We start from the raw sequence: 12763 nt of genomic DNA, 5'->3' as shown, positions 1-12763 counted from the left end.
TGTGGGTCAGGAAGACAGAAAGAAAGTGGCTCTTCAGAAAAAAAAAAAGAGAGATCACAGGGCTTTAGCGGATTATAATATGTTGAACCAATGTCATACTGCTGTAAAAGGCACAAATGCCATCCTGAGAAACACAGACAGATAAAATAATCTTTCCCCTCAACTCTGCACTCATGAATACATGGAATAATGTTTCTCCTGTGCTCTGCACTAGTGAGACTTCAGCCAGAGCACTTTGTGAAGGCTGGATCATTATGTTTTAGTGATGTGAAGGAGAATCAAAGGGGAAGTCCAGAGGAAATCAACAATGATCAGAAGTGTGTCTAGGAAACATGATCTACATGACTAGATTGAAAGAATTCAGGTTGTATAGCCTGAAGAAATAACACAGCTTGGGGGGTAAAACAAGTCTTCAAATACATGAAAAGGATGAGGATGTGCTCAATGTATACTGGATAAAGTAAGACGTAACAAATTATTTTTTTTTGCTAAATTATAGCAATGAGGAGTAAAGTCAAGTATTTATAAGACACTTCAAAATGATAAGGGTAGTCAAAAAATTGAAGATAATACCTTCAGAGGCTGTAAAGTCTTCACCCTTGGAGTAACATAAGTATAGAAGGTACTAACTTTATGCAAAGGCTAGGTAGTCTCATGAGATCCTTTTAGCCATCTTTTATGGTGCTAGGCAGATATCAATTATAAATACATATTTAATAATATATATAAAAATATAAATATTTTGAGTACAAATAAAAAGCTAAATCATAAATAAACCAGATAGAAGAATTTAAATGTTCTCACGATAGCTAAATTCTTCAGACTGCCTTTTGTGGCTTTATAGAATATGTATTTAAGAAACTAGTTTTTTATATTTATAAGAATAAAGTAAACAAGAAATGCTGCTGATGATACTTTTCCTACTTCTTGGCTAATTAATGATGCATTTCAAATATTGTTACAGGTAGAGCTGCTGTACTGCTTTTGGTTACAGGGAAAATGCTTCTCTGGGAAAGGGAAAGTAAGTCTAAGAAAAAGGAATGACCACTGTCAAAATAGTGAACTGTTTTCCACATAAACACAAAGGAACATAAATCAGTTTGCAGAGTATTAAGCAGCTCTCACATAAAAATGTCCAGTCTGGGGTCCATTATGTGAATGGAAATCTTTCCAAGTATTCATAGAAAAGCTGTCCTTACCTACTAAGTAGTGCACCTCCTGAAGTAAAAAATGATCCTAAATAAGTAACCAAATTTATAAACTAATAAATCTGTCACAGCATTCTTCTAAAGCTCTTGCTAAAGATATACACTCTCTTGTGTTCACTCAGGAAACTTAGTGTAGGAGTCCAGTTGCTTGTATCACACCCAGCATTTGCTCAAGGCGTACAGGAAATCTACCTTTGAGGAGATTACTAGAAAATCAAACAGAACATACTAATAAAAGCCAGAAACCTTAAGAAATGATGGCTGAAAGAGATCTTGGGAGTACTCGTCTGGCCCCACCTCTGAATCAACTATACAAAATCGGTCTGTACAGCTCACCTGCTCTAACCAGCACTAGAGATGGCCCAGCCTCCCAGGCAATGCAGCCCAGTGCTTAATTGTTGTCATCACTAGAATCTTCCAACATGTCTGCATTAAATCTTTCTTACTGTAATTCAAATCCACTATTTCTCCTAATAGCTAAATTAACTCTGACTAACAGTTTGGTTTTTTCCTGAATAATCTTTTCTGCTGTGAGAGAGATTAACGCAACTCCCCTCAGTTCAGTCTTCTCCACAGGAAACAATCCTAGTTTGCTAAACCTTTCCCTACAGGCATACTTTTAGATGGCTGGTCATTATCATTGCTTGCAGCTGGAGTCTCTCCAGCTATTCTAATTTTCAAAGTGAAGTCACAGTTCTGCTAAGGAGGTCACAGCACTGGGGAAGAGAACAGATGGATTACATCACAAGCCTAAGAGTTCCTTGCTGCAATGGCCTCTGGTGATGCAAATCTCAGTTAACCATTCCAAAGGCATTGCTTAGCTTTATGTCTATGCCTTCCATAAAGAGGGGTTCACTTCAATTCATGGAGTTACTGGAAATATCACTGCAATCCTCCCTGTTTGATCCAGTGATTCCCAGCACATCTGATTTTCCCACTCAACACTAATTCTATTTACTCTGAGCTGAAGTTACAATGAGATTAGCTATGCGTTCTTCATTTCCTGCCTTAAGCTGTGCTATCACAATGTCAACACTAAAACCAGTGATACCACTCTGGAAATGCAGAAAATAATTCACTTCATCTTTAAATAATTTAAAAAAAAAGTCTTTGGGGATCTATCAGGATGAAAAGTCCTGGATAAATATTAGATTACTATCCTAAAGAAATGAAATTAATACTACTGCAAGATGAAGAGAAATTGCAGCAAAGCAAACAGAAAAAATAATCATACAGTAATGTTCTGCTAACTGCTAGTTATTCTCTTGCATCATATCATAACCACTGAATGTCTCTTTCATTTTCCATTTAATGATTTTTAATTTAGTAGTAGACTTCCATTATGTAACACAAATGAACAATAATTAAAGTAATTTGATCTACCATTTTTGCTTTTAAGCATGAACATTTTGCTGCTAGGTTTAAAGGTCACCTCAATCTTCAAATTATAATACATATATAAATTTCTGTGGGGGAGAGGAGAAGGATGGAAGATGCTGGGGAAGAAACCTGCTAATACTCCATGTTTCACACTGGTACCTCACAAAGTACCTCATTGCAGACTTTCTGCCAGCCATGCATAATCCAAACTACCTGCTATCCCCAGAAGCTGTTTGTCTATGCTAAAAGTCATAACATTTTCTGTTACCAGGGGAGCAGCTAACCCTGCTCTGAAGTCCCATATATCGAATGCAGAAATCTCCAGGAATACATGTAAAAGCTCCTGATTTTTCCTTATTCTATTACTGCATGCTTGTTTTTATTGTGAAAGAGAAAATAATATTTTAAAATACGAGTGATTTATTTTATTTGTCATGCATGGCAGAGCCTCCTTTCTGTTTTTTTTCAAAAAACCAAGAAAACTCTGTGGTCCTGTTGGCTATGGCTATTTAAAGAACAGTTCATTCTAATCATAACACTTCTTGCAAAGGATGATCACAAAAAACCTATAAAATACCTACCATCCACTCAAGAATCCTGTGACAAATTCACAGCCAAGCGTGCAGCTGCAACCCCATGCTTCATTTGAGAAACCTGACTTTCACTCACCCTGACAAGGTGGGAAAAAATCCCTATTCATCCTAACTCTCAAGCAGAGGCTGTTTCATTGGCAATCTGGTATCATTCTAATGAAAAACAAATGGTTATCCAAGTTCAGGATATTTTCTTAGCAGCTCTCTTTTTTTCCATTTTCTTCTTTTCTCTAAAGAATCAGTCAAGATGTCTTTCATTGAGGGGACAAAAAAAAAAGAAACAAAAAAAAACCCCCAAAGACTACTAAGACCAACAAAGCAAAAAGCTTCAGAAAGAAGACAAGTTGTCATTCTTCTTGGATTCTTCTAAGGTCATTGGTTCTTGAATCCAAGTTCTGTTTTTATTTTCAATCATGTCTGAAATAGCATTTGTTCTACTACAGGAACACGTCAAAATCATTTAATACTTTTTCAACATCTGTATTCACCTTATTTCCCCCCATCCAAGAGTAATTTTTTAATGAATAATACAATATTCAACCTTTCAAAATCATAAAATCCCAATTTTATTCTACATTTCATGTATTTTGTTGGCTTGTCCACAATTTGCATCCTTTGTAGCCTACTGTTGACTATCTCTTCATTGTAGCATTGGTCCTTAGTGACCACATGTCTTACATCGACCTCAGATGCTGACAGTAAAGAAGAATAAATCCTGAGTCATACTTATTGAGCAGTGCTAAGATCAGGACTAGCTTTGTAAAACCTAAGTAGTCTTCTAAAAACCATAATAGTGACTTTCTACTTTCAGCCCTGTGTAAAAAAGAGGAAGACAGCAGTATAACTTTGAGAAGAAAGTAAAACATTTTTGCTTTTCTCATTGAGTTTTATTTTTAACCCAGCATCAACAACTTTCAGGCAGATAACATGGATGGAGTGTAAGTTTGAAATCTAGTGCCCTATTACATATGGGCAGAAGAACAACCTGGAGGCCTTATTATTGTCATATTTGTTTATAGGCATAATCATATACAGTACTAAGTGCTCCTGTTGTGTATTTGACTATAGTGTGTTCTCTTGTTAAACACAGGGCTGAGGTTCAGCAGTTTGAAAATGTCTATCAATTATATAACAGCTACCACAGAAAAAAAGAATCTCTCTGGCTTATTTAATGAAATATAGCGGCCTACAGCAAATTTTGAAACTTATTTGCTGCAGTTAGAGAAAACATCAGAAGCTGCTTGAATAATTTTCTTCGACCATGTCACAAGAAAAGGAACTAATACATTTTGAATCTGTTACTTCCAAAAAGAATTGACTAATGTCGGTGTTCATAGTTTCCTTCAGGATTAGATACATAATTTACAAGAGTCTTAGAAAAGAACTGAAATCAAATAATGATTCAAAATTTTTGTGATATGGCTGCCTGAAGGGAGGCTCATTGTTGATGTGGGGTTCCCAGTTTTTACTAGTTCACCAAATACTGTGCTTAGGGCTGATGGTGATTACAGCTGTCTCTCTGACAGTTCATCAAATCAGTGTAGTTTTAATGTATGGTTTTCTTACTTATAAATCAAGAAAATTACAGAAAAAAATGGATGCCCCTGAGTTATTTATATCCTCAGTGCATACACTCCATAAATCTGAAAACTTATACAACCTATTATTTCTAAGAGAATGATAAAAATCTCTTATTGTAGAATTTCTCTTGTGTTTCAATAGAACTCTGGTGCTCTGGTGAAGAGAGAGAAAAAAAAAACCAACCCAAAAGTGAATTCTGTCTTAAAAATTCCATTGTTTTCTCTTAAAGCATACAGTGTTTTGATATGCTTTGTTTTTATCTTAAGGAATGATATCACTTAAATTGATATCCACTCAAGCATTTTAACTGCATCAGCTAAATACGTGATTCTGAAAGCACCAGTAATTTTGTCTGCCTAAAGTCCCATCAGTGAAAATTACTATCTTGGAAGAATATGGATTTGGAGCTATATATTTTTTCGGATTAGGAACTTTAAACACAGATTTTGGTAGACCAAAAAATGTGTATAAGCTTGAAATGAAATTCAGGAATGCTTTAAACTGCATTAAAATGGACTTTTTAAGAAGTCAAAATATTAGATTTTAAAATTCTTAACAATTTCAACTTTTCTTTTTCCAACTGGCAATTAGGTTTCAAAATAGAATATTTTTAAGCGGGGGGGGGGGGGGGGGGGGAAGTCCCTCAGAAATGAACCAGAACAAAATGAATGGGTTCCTAAGAAAAGGAAATGGAGAGAGTTGTTCTTAAGACTTTAGGCTGGGACTATTTCCATTTACTGCCACTGACAAAAGCCACCAGTCAACATCTTGATTTAGCCCTTACTGTAACGCTTGCAATACAAAACCCAGGTTCTAAGAGTGAATTGACTATTAATCATAAAAGGAAGTTGATTTCAAATCATAAGTGCCAGGAAAAGCCAGTTTGTTTTTAACAACTTTCCTCCTACAGAGATTACATGGTTGAGAGCTCAAATTTTCTAAACCCACACATTTGTAGGGAACTTTTACGTGTGACCTGGTATGCAAAATACTGTTGCAATATGAATAAAGCATAACTTTTGCAGAAAAAGCTACCTTTTCCTAGACTTTTTTTCATTATGAAAACCAGAATAGTTTTTGGAAATAGGGGTTTTAACTATCAGAGTTTCCTGAAAAATAAGTTATGTTCTTCTACCAATAAAGAAAAGGAGGAAAGCAAACAACAGAAACCCCTGACAGTTAAAATGCAGTCAATGATCAGAAGTTCCAAGACAATTATTTTTTCCTTAAAAGTGACATTAAAAATTTTTAAGGTCTGGTTATTTCCAGTACATTAAGATCATTTAAAGTCAGGCAACCTTAGAGAGTAAAAGGTCTTTTAAAAGGGTGTAAATTTACATTGTCAGAGGCATGTAAAGTGATAATTGCATAAAAGACAATCAAGTTCTTTAAGATTATGGTTTGATGTTTCTAAATATCTGCTTTCAGAATTTTCTTGTATCTGTCAAAGATTAAGATACCTTATTCAACCTCAAGAATCAAAGAAAAATTTAGATTTCTAAGATCATGATTCTTTTTTAATTTACCTTCTATACTGTATCTCTCAGCATTGCCAGACATGTGGGGTTTTTGTAAGAATTGCAAGAGCAGTACTGATTAGTAATAATGACATTCCTTATCTGGAAGCTATAGCTGCTTCAGAGGAAATCCAAAAGGTCAGTCTGCCTAAAGGAGAGCATTAATGTTACTGAGGACTACAGGGAGAAACCAACATCGCAGCTAGAAAGGTCTCTGCAGCTGGTGACGCCTGCTGACAAAGAGCCCCTTAGGGAGCACGATATAGTCTTTCTCCAGCCAGAGTCAGCGCTTTCTGCCAAAAGGGAAAGCCAGCACCGCACCAGGAAAGGAACAAGTCTGAAGCTTGACTACAAGGACCCTGAAGACTCAGCAAATACTTTGAGGAACCAGAGACCCTGCAGAGGAATCCTGAATCCTGAGGGTCCAGGTCAGAGACAGGGCCAGGGCTGGCCACTGGGTGTTTAGCCATAACTCACACAACAGAGGCCCACAGCCAAAACCTGCCAGAGAAAATACCAAAGATCATCCTAAGGAAATGGAAAACAAAAAGGAAAAAAAAAAAATCAGAGCAGAAAAAAGGAAACTCTTTGATTCAATTATTTAAATGCAAGACATGTTCTAATCTTACTTACATTAATTGCTCCAAAGGTTGAACTGTACTACAAGCTTGGTACCTTCATGATTTATTTTTCTAGCATAGAAAATAAATAAATGAATAAAAGCTATACATTTTATGAAGCGCAATATCAGCTGTAGAGATGAATGAAATCATAAACGCAGTCATAGCTATAACATGCTACCACACAATTTGAAGCAGAAATATCTGTAAAAACATGAGCAGAACTATCTATAGAGAATATCTAGCTAACAGATTCATTAAAAATTATAGTTATATGTGTCTTCATTAAGAGGAAGCTGCAGGACAATGAAGGATACAGTGGGAAAAGTATTATATTTTAAAAGCATCTCCTTAATAGAAAGAACAGCAGGGTAAAATGTGCTCTGGCATCTTAATAGTGCTTTGCCTTCAATAAATATAGATGTTTTCACTGAAACTGATGAAAACATCCACTGTGTTCCCTCTGATCCATTGGCAATCAAAAGTACTACCTAATTTGCAAGATGATGATTTGGAGTATTGACAATCATTCACAAATATTACTTGGTTTTAGTACATTTTGTCTAGCAAGAGGAGGCAAAGGCTTTGCCACAGCAGATCATCATGTGGCATTAACTACTGTCGACACATGCTATATAAGTTTAGTGAATACAGAAACAGATGGAAACAAACCGTACACACCTATTACGACTTCCTCCTTCATTGTTACTATACCAGTGCCTGCAGACACCAACAGAGACTTGCGTCCAGCATCTCAAGCCCTGACAAAGTTTAAGAAATAAAGCCCAGTAATCCCATTAGAAATCTTCCAGACTTCAGATAAAAATGAATAGGTTGAGAAACAGGAGTGAAAAGTAGGGAAAGAAACATCTCCCTGCTGAATCAATCCATTTGCACCATGTACAGGGGAACAGAGCCCTGTGTGCCTGTTCACACACCCTGGGCCGTGGCAGGGACCATGGCACGAGGGTGGAGGCAGAAACACCCACCACAGAGCAGTGTGCTGGCCCATTTACATCTCCACATCTCCACTCGCTAGACAGAGCTCGCCCGCGAATTTGGACAACCAGTTGCATCCAGCACGTAAGCTCATGGAGATGAAAAAGAAGTGGCGAAAACCATCCTACCACATCCATTCTTATTGAATGTTAACAAGGGGTGTCCTTAGATAAATCCTTTCCTGTTAGTTTTGTGGTCAATGTGGTTAGCATGGTGTGGTTTCAGTAGTCTGAGTAGCAGCCAATCTAACCATATTTCAGACAACTCCCTGGAGTACACATACAACAGGCAGAAATAATGGGACTGAAAAGCTACAGGCTTAATGAAAAATTTGGCAGTCTAGGCGGGGATACAAAAAGGCAGATTGGAATAGAATTGAAATTGAAGCAAATTCTAAGGTAGCTTTTAGCTACTACTACGTAACTGCTATGTTAGTACTAGCATCTGTGCAAAATGTATCATTTTTTCAGCTCACTTAGTATACACTAACTTTTCATAAAACTGTAGCAATTATGAAGATCTGGACTGTATGCCATAATAGTTATGATAAGGGTCTAACTCTAGTGTTTTCCATAAATTACTATTTAGTATCAATCTTTAAACTTGTTTAACCATTTTGTTTCCTTTAATGCCTTTCAACAGACAGATACAAGGTTAGTGGAGGGAGACAACACTGACACACAATCTGCTACACACAGTTTCTGTTGGTAGGGTTTTTACTATTTGTGCAGAATAATTAAATAAATGAGTCCCTGCCAAGTAGTTATAGAAATTAAATGGTAGATATGGTAAAGTGATTTAACAGCTGTGGCTGAAAATGTGGAACCTTCATATGTATTACTCTGGGTAGCACTCAGAAAATTATTGTAAAGTAGTCTCAACAGGAGGATTATCTGTAAATATTTACTACGCTGTCTTTGTTACTCTACTTCAGGAACCTCTCACATGGAAAACCAGAGATGTTTGAAACCTGCTTTTTGTGATTTGAATAAAGTCATTGAATAAACTCCCTTTCTTGAATCTAGTCATTAATTCACACTGCTGTCCTTCTCATGAGCCCTTAGCAAAACAACATTTGATATTTCACATTTGCAGAGATACCAAAATGGCTAACATACCTCAAGTAAACCCTGTAAATATTGCACAGCTAACAAGGAAAAAGGTTAACTTCATTTTGCTTTTCTCATGACTGTGACTCTCCTCCCATGAAGCCATCTTCCAACAGAAAGAAGTGCTTCTTAAGTTACAGCTGTGGCTTGATGCTTAGCTGTCATACAAATATTGCATATTATATTATCTGAATCTTATTGGGATGGTGATTTTCAGAAAAAATATTATTCCATACACAGCTGGGGCTTAACTACCACAAAACTTGCAGAACATATTAACAAAGCAATTAGAAACACCTCCTAAGGATGAGTAATTTGCTGTGTCTTTGTTTCTTCTGCTATTATGTAATAAGGGACTATATTAATCCTAGTTAACTATATAGAAAAACTCCAAATTCTCCCTTTATATTCAATAAATATTTTTACTGCAGTAGTTCATCATCCCAGTGTATCAACTAAATCAAAAGTGGTTAAAGTGCAAACTTCCTGTTTCTAAATACATTTCCATCCCTTTATATTGTTTGAAATACCTGGGCAATATATATGTACCCATCATTTTGTCTGACACCCTCTTTTGAAGGATGAGTTAGTATTTCCCTGCCTAACTTCATAATCAGTCTAAGGAATATCAGATATTTAATGACTCTAAAATATCATTTAAAGGAGCGGGTAAATACACAAACCAACTTTAAAATACAAAAAATTTGGCTTAGGTTATTGTGTTATCTTTTACTGTCTTCTCAAGAAGAGAATGGAAGAGCTTTCTTCTGCCAATTGACAGAGAAGAAATCACCAATATTTTTGAAGTGTTTCAAAATAAGGTAGTACTCAAATGAGTATTCTCCAATATCAGCATTATAATCAGTCCAGTACTTACATTTAGATGAAGTTGGTTAGTCCACTGACCAATTACTTTGTATTCTGTACTCTTGTTGGTGATTTGATACTGAAAAATATCATAGCGTCCAGGAGCATCTCCATTTTCATTGAAGATAACAGGTGTTCCAGCACTCCCTGAAAAAAAATTAAAAAGCAGTTAGGATAAATAACTTTAGAGCAATTTTCCAGAAAATATATTTTGGAGGAAAAGTACTAAATAGAGATTGAGTAGGTTCTTTGTAATGCAAGGCTAATATGGTAATAAATCCAAAAACCTCACAAAGAGAAAACGTGTGTTATTATCATCATCACAAAATCTACCCTATCTATGGTTAATGAAAACAATTTGAAAAGCCAATCTTTTGCTATTGTTTTTTGTTGGTTTGTTGGTTGGTTAGGTTTTTTTGTGTGTGTATTACAGAATATCAGGAAATTCTGAAATAAAACAGAAGTGAAGAAACTCCTTTTGACTTGCAGAAGGGTACGGTTTCACTTTAGGATGTGAATACAGTGCAATAAGCAAAAAATAGCAATCTTGTAATGAACTTCATAAAGAATTTCCCTGTTATGTATAAAAATAAAATGAATATCATCAACTTAGGATCCAATGCTCATAAAAGACTTTGAGATGTAGATGTCTAATTCTGGTCACAGTTAATGTGATCAGTTTCTAGCACTGACCACCTGTGTAAAAGTGTTTTATCAAAATAAATTAAGGATAGCAGCTGTGCTTGTTGCTCTCTCCTCTATACATGACACTGCCTGACAGAAAGGGCCATTGCTGAAGCTGTCAAAAGTTATAAATCAACACTCTGTTCTTACTTCGATCAACAAAATGTTCAAAGATTGAAAACTACATGTCTACCTTGGCAACTAGGCCAGCCAAATGAGAACACATTTTGATGAATTCCCCAAGGTGACATCAAGGATTTACACTGCTACAGAAACTTTTCAAAAACTACACAAAGAATCTCATTTTCACCCACCCCCCAAATTCATAAGTTTAGGTGAATCGTATTTATAGTTGAGGTCCACTAAAGGCAAATTCAAGTATGTTAAAGTTCTATTTCAGTGACTGGAGAATGAAATCTGTCATTACTGGGGAAACAAAGCAAACCACCACAAAACCCACCCCCCAATGTTTTAACTTTTCTCCATATGAACAACCAAGAAAAGGTGAATATCCAGTTCACAGTAAATTCCTACAGTATAAGACTTGCTCATGTAGCACCCACAGCACTAAGTCCACTGTGAGTGGTTTCCAGAGAATGCCAAAAACCACTTGAAATTCTGGATTTATAACAAGCAGAAGCTAGCTAGTAGAAGCGGGGACAGCAATCTACATACCGCATAATTTCAGCATAAATACTTCTTCTTCTAAGTCTGTCTGTCTCCCATAAAGTTTTTTGTTCTCTTGTTTTGTATAGCAGCTTTCATACAAAACTGAAATCCAGTGAAATAAACAGTGCTTTCAGAGTGACAAGTAGCACATTAACTACTGTGCCAATTTCACAGTTCTGCCAGCAAAACTCTGGCTGCAAAAATTAGATGTGAGCAACCACGGAAGAAGAGTATCAAAAAATTATTTGTGATAAAGACTTAAACGCCATGAAGATACAAGAGACTCAACATAAAATTTTGGAAAGCGCTTTCTGCTTTGCTCCCAATTTCTTTGACAAAATGGAGGGCAAGAAAAATGCCAGTCTACAATTTTCCAAGCAATGAAATTATTCTTCACTGCTCAAATAGCAGGTTGAGCCAATAAATTTCTTTCACCCAATAAACACATACTTGACCGTTGTTGGTATGGAGGTATGGAGGTAACCTTCAAAATATCACTGTCAAGTAATGATGGAATTCATCTTTCCACTCAACACCATTTAAAGAGCTCATGGAAAGAAGAGATATATTTTACCAACAGATAGAAAATGCCCTTTGTATCCCTTAAGACCAATGGGAACTTCAGACACTCTTATGTTCAGCAATAAGAGCATGAGTTTATAATCTATTGCTGTTTTTAGAAATATCATGTACAAAGAGACAGAGTATAGTACAGGCCAGAACCATCTTTCTCTTTGATATAGTGGTGTTCTCAGCTAGAGTGTAACAGCATCTCATGCTGTGCACCTCAGTCACCAGGGATGAAGCATCCTGCTGAATTGAGCTGCCACTCAACTTGTCCGACAAGATCTTTCTCATATAGCTGAAATTAAAACAACCTTTGCCAAGTTAATAAAGTTAAGCTTGTTAAAACTTGGAATTAGCTACAGAAGATTCAGACTCCTGAACAATGGGAAGAACACACTATCCCTCTGTTGAATAACAGATTTTTAGAAAGTACAATAACTGTCACAGTACCTGATGTAAAGTAAATTTGATAATCTACTAGCAGTGCTGCCATATCTAGGAGACACTGTGAGCAAGCAGTACTAGATCATTATTTTCATCTATGTCTTATGACTTATATATAACCTTCCCTTTATTGTTGCTTTGTGGAATGAAACATTTAATGAACCTAAACAAGGAGGTATACATGACTGGATAGTGCTAATAAACCATTAGCTACACAACCAGGAAAGCAAAGCTTAAAGGCATTTGAAGAAAAACTGGGGATTTTGGCAAGGGATCCCAAAATTATGAATGCAAGGTGGTAGCAGAAGCCTTGGAAGTGTAAGGACAGAATAAAAATAGAGACCTCAAGATAAACAAATCACCAATGTTTAGCCAGTGTTCTTAAAAGAATGTTCATCTCATCTGAAGAAAAGTATAGCCTGATGGATGATCCAGATGAACGGTTCGTCTGAGAACGGATAGTCCTCAAAATGAAAAGGTTTTCTAAGAAAATATACCTTGTTGGATAGTCTATAAAATGAAAGT

General features: G+C 36.1%; 1 protein-coding gene across 3 annotated transcripts in view; it reads right to left on the bottom strand.

Annotated features, from left to right (window-relative positions):
• Positions 1 to 12763, bottom strand: part of GRM8 (glutamate metabotropic receptor 8) — a 355863-nt gene that overhangs the window by 68712 nt on the left and 274388 nt on the right. For all 3 annotated transcript variants that reach the window (XM_064446155.1, XM_064446172.1, XM_064446165.1), the window contains exon 8: positions 9885 to 10021. In XM_064446155.1, coding sequence (XP_064302225.1) covers positions 9885 to 10021 — 137 coding nt within the window. The remainder of the gene's footprint in view (positions 1 to 9884; positions 10022 to 12763) is intronic.

This window comes from Phalacrocorax carbo, chromosome 1, assembly GCF_963921805.1.
Source record: "Phalacrocorax carbo chromosome 1, bPhaCar2.1, whole genome shotgun sequence".
Taxonomy (NCBI): domain Eukaryota; kingdom Metazoa; phylum Chordata; class Aves; order Suliformes; family Phalacrocoracidae; genus Phalacrocorax; species Phalacrocorax carbo.
This window is presented reverse-complemented; position numbering and strand designations above follow the sequence as displayed.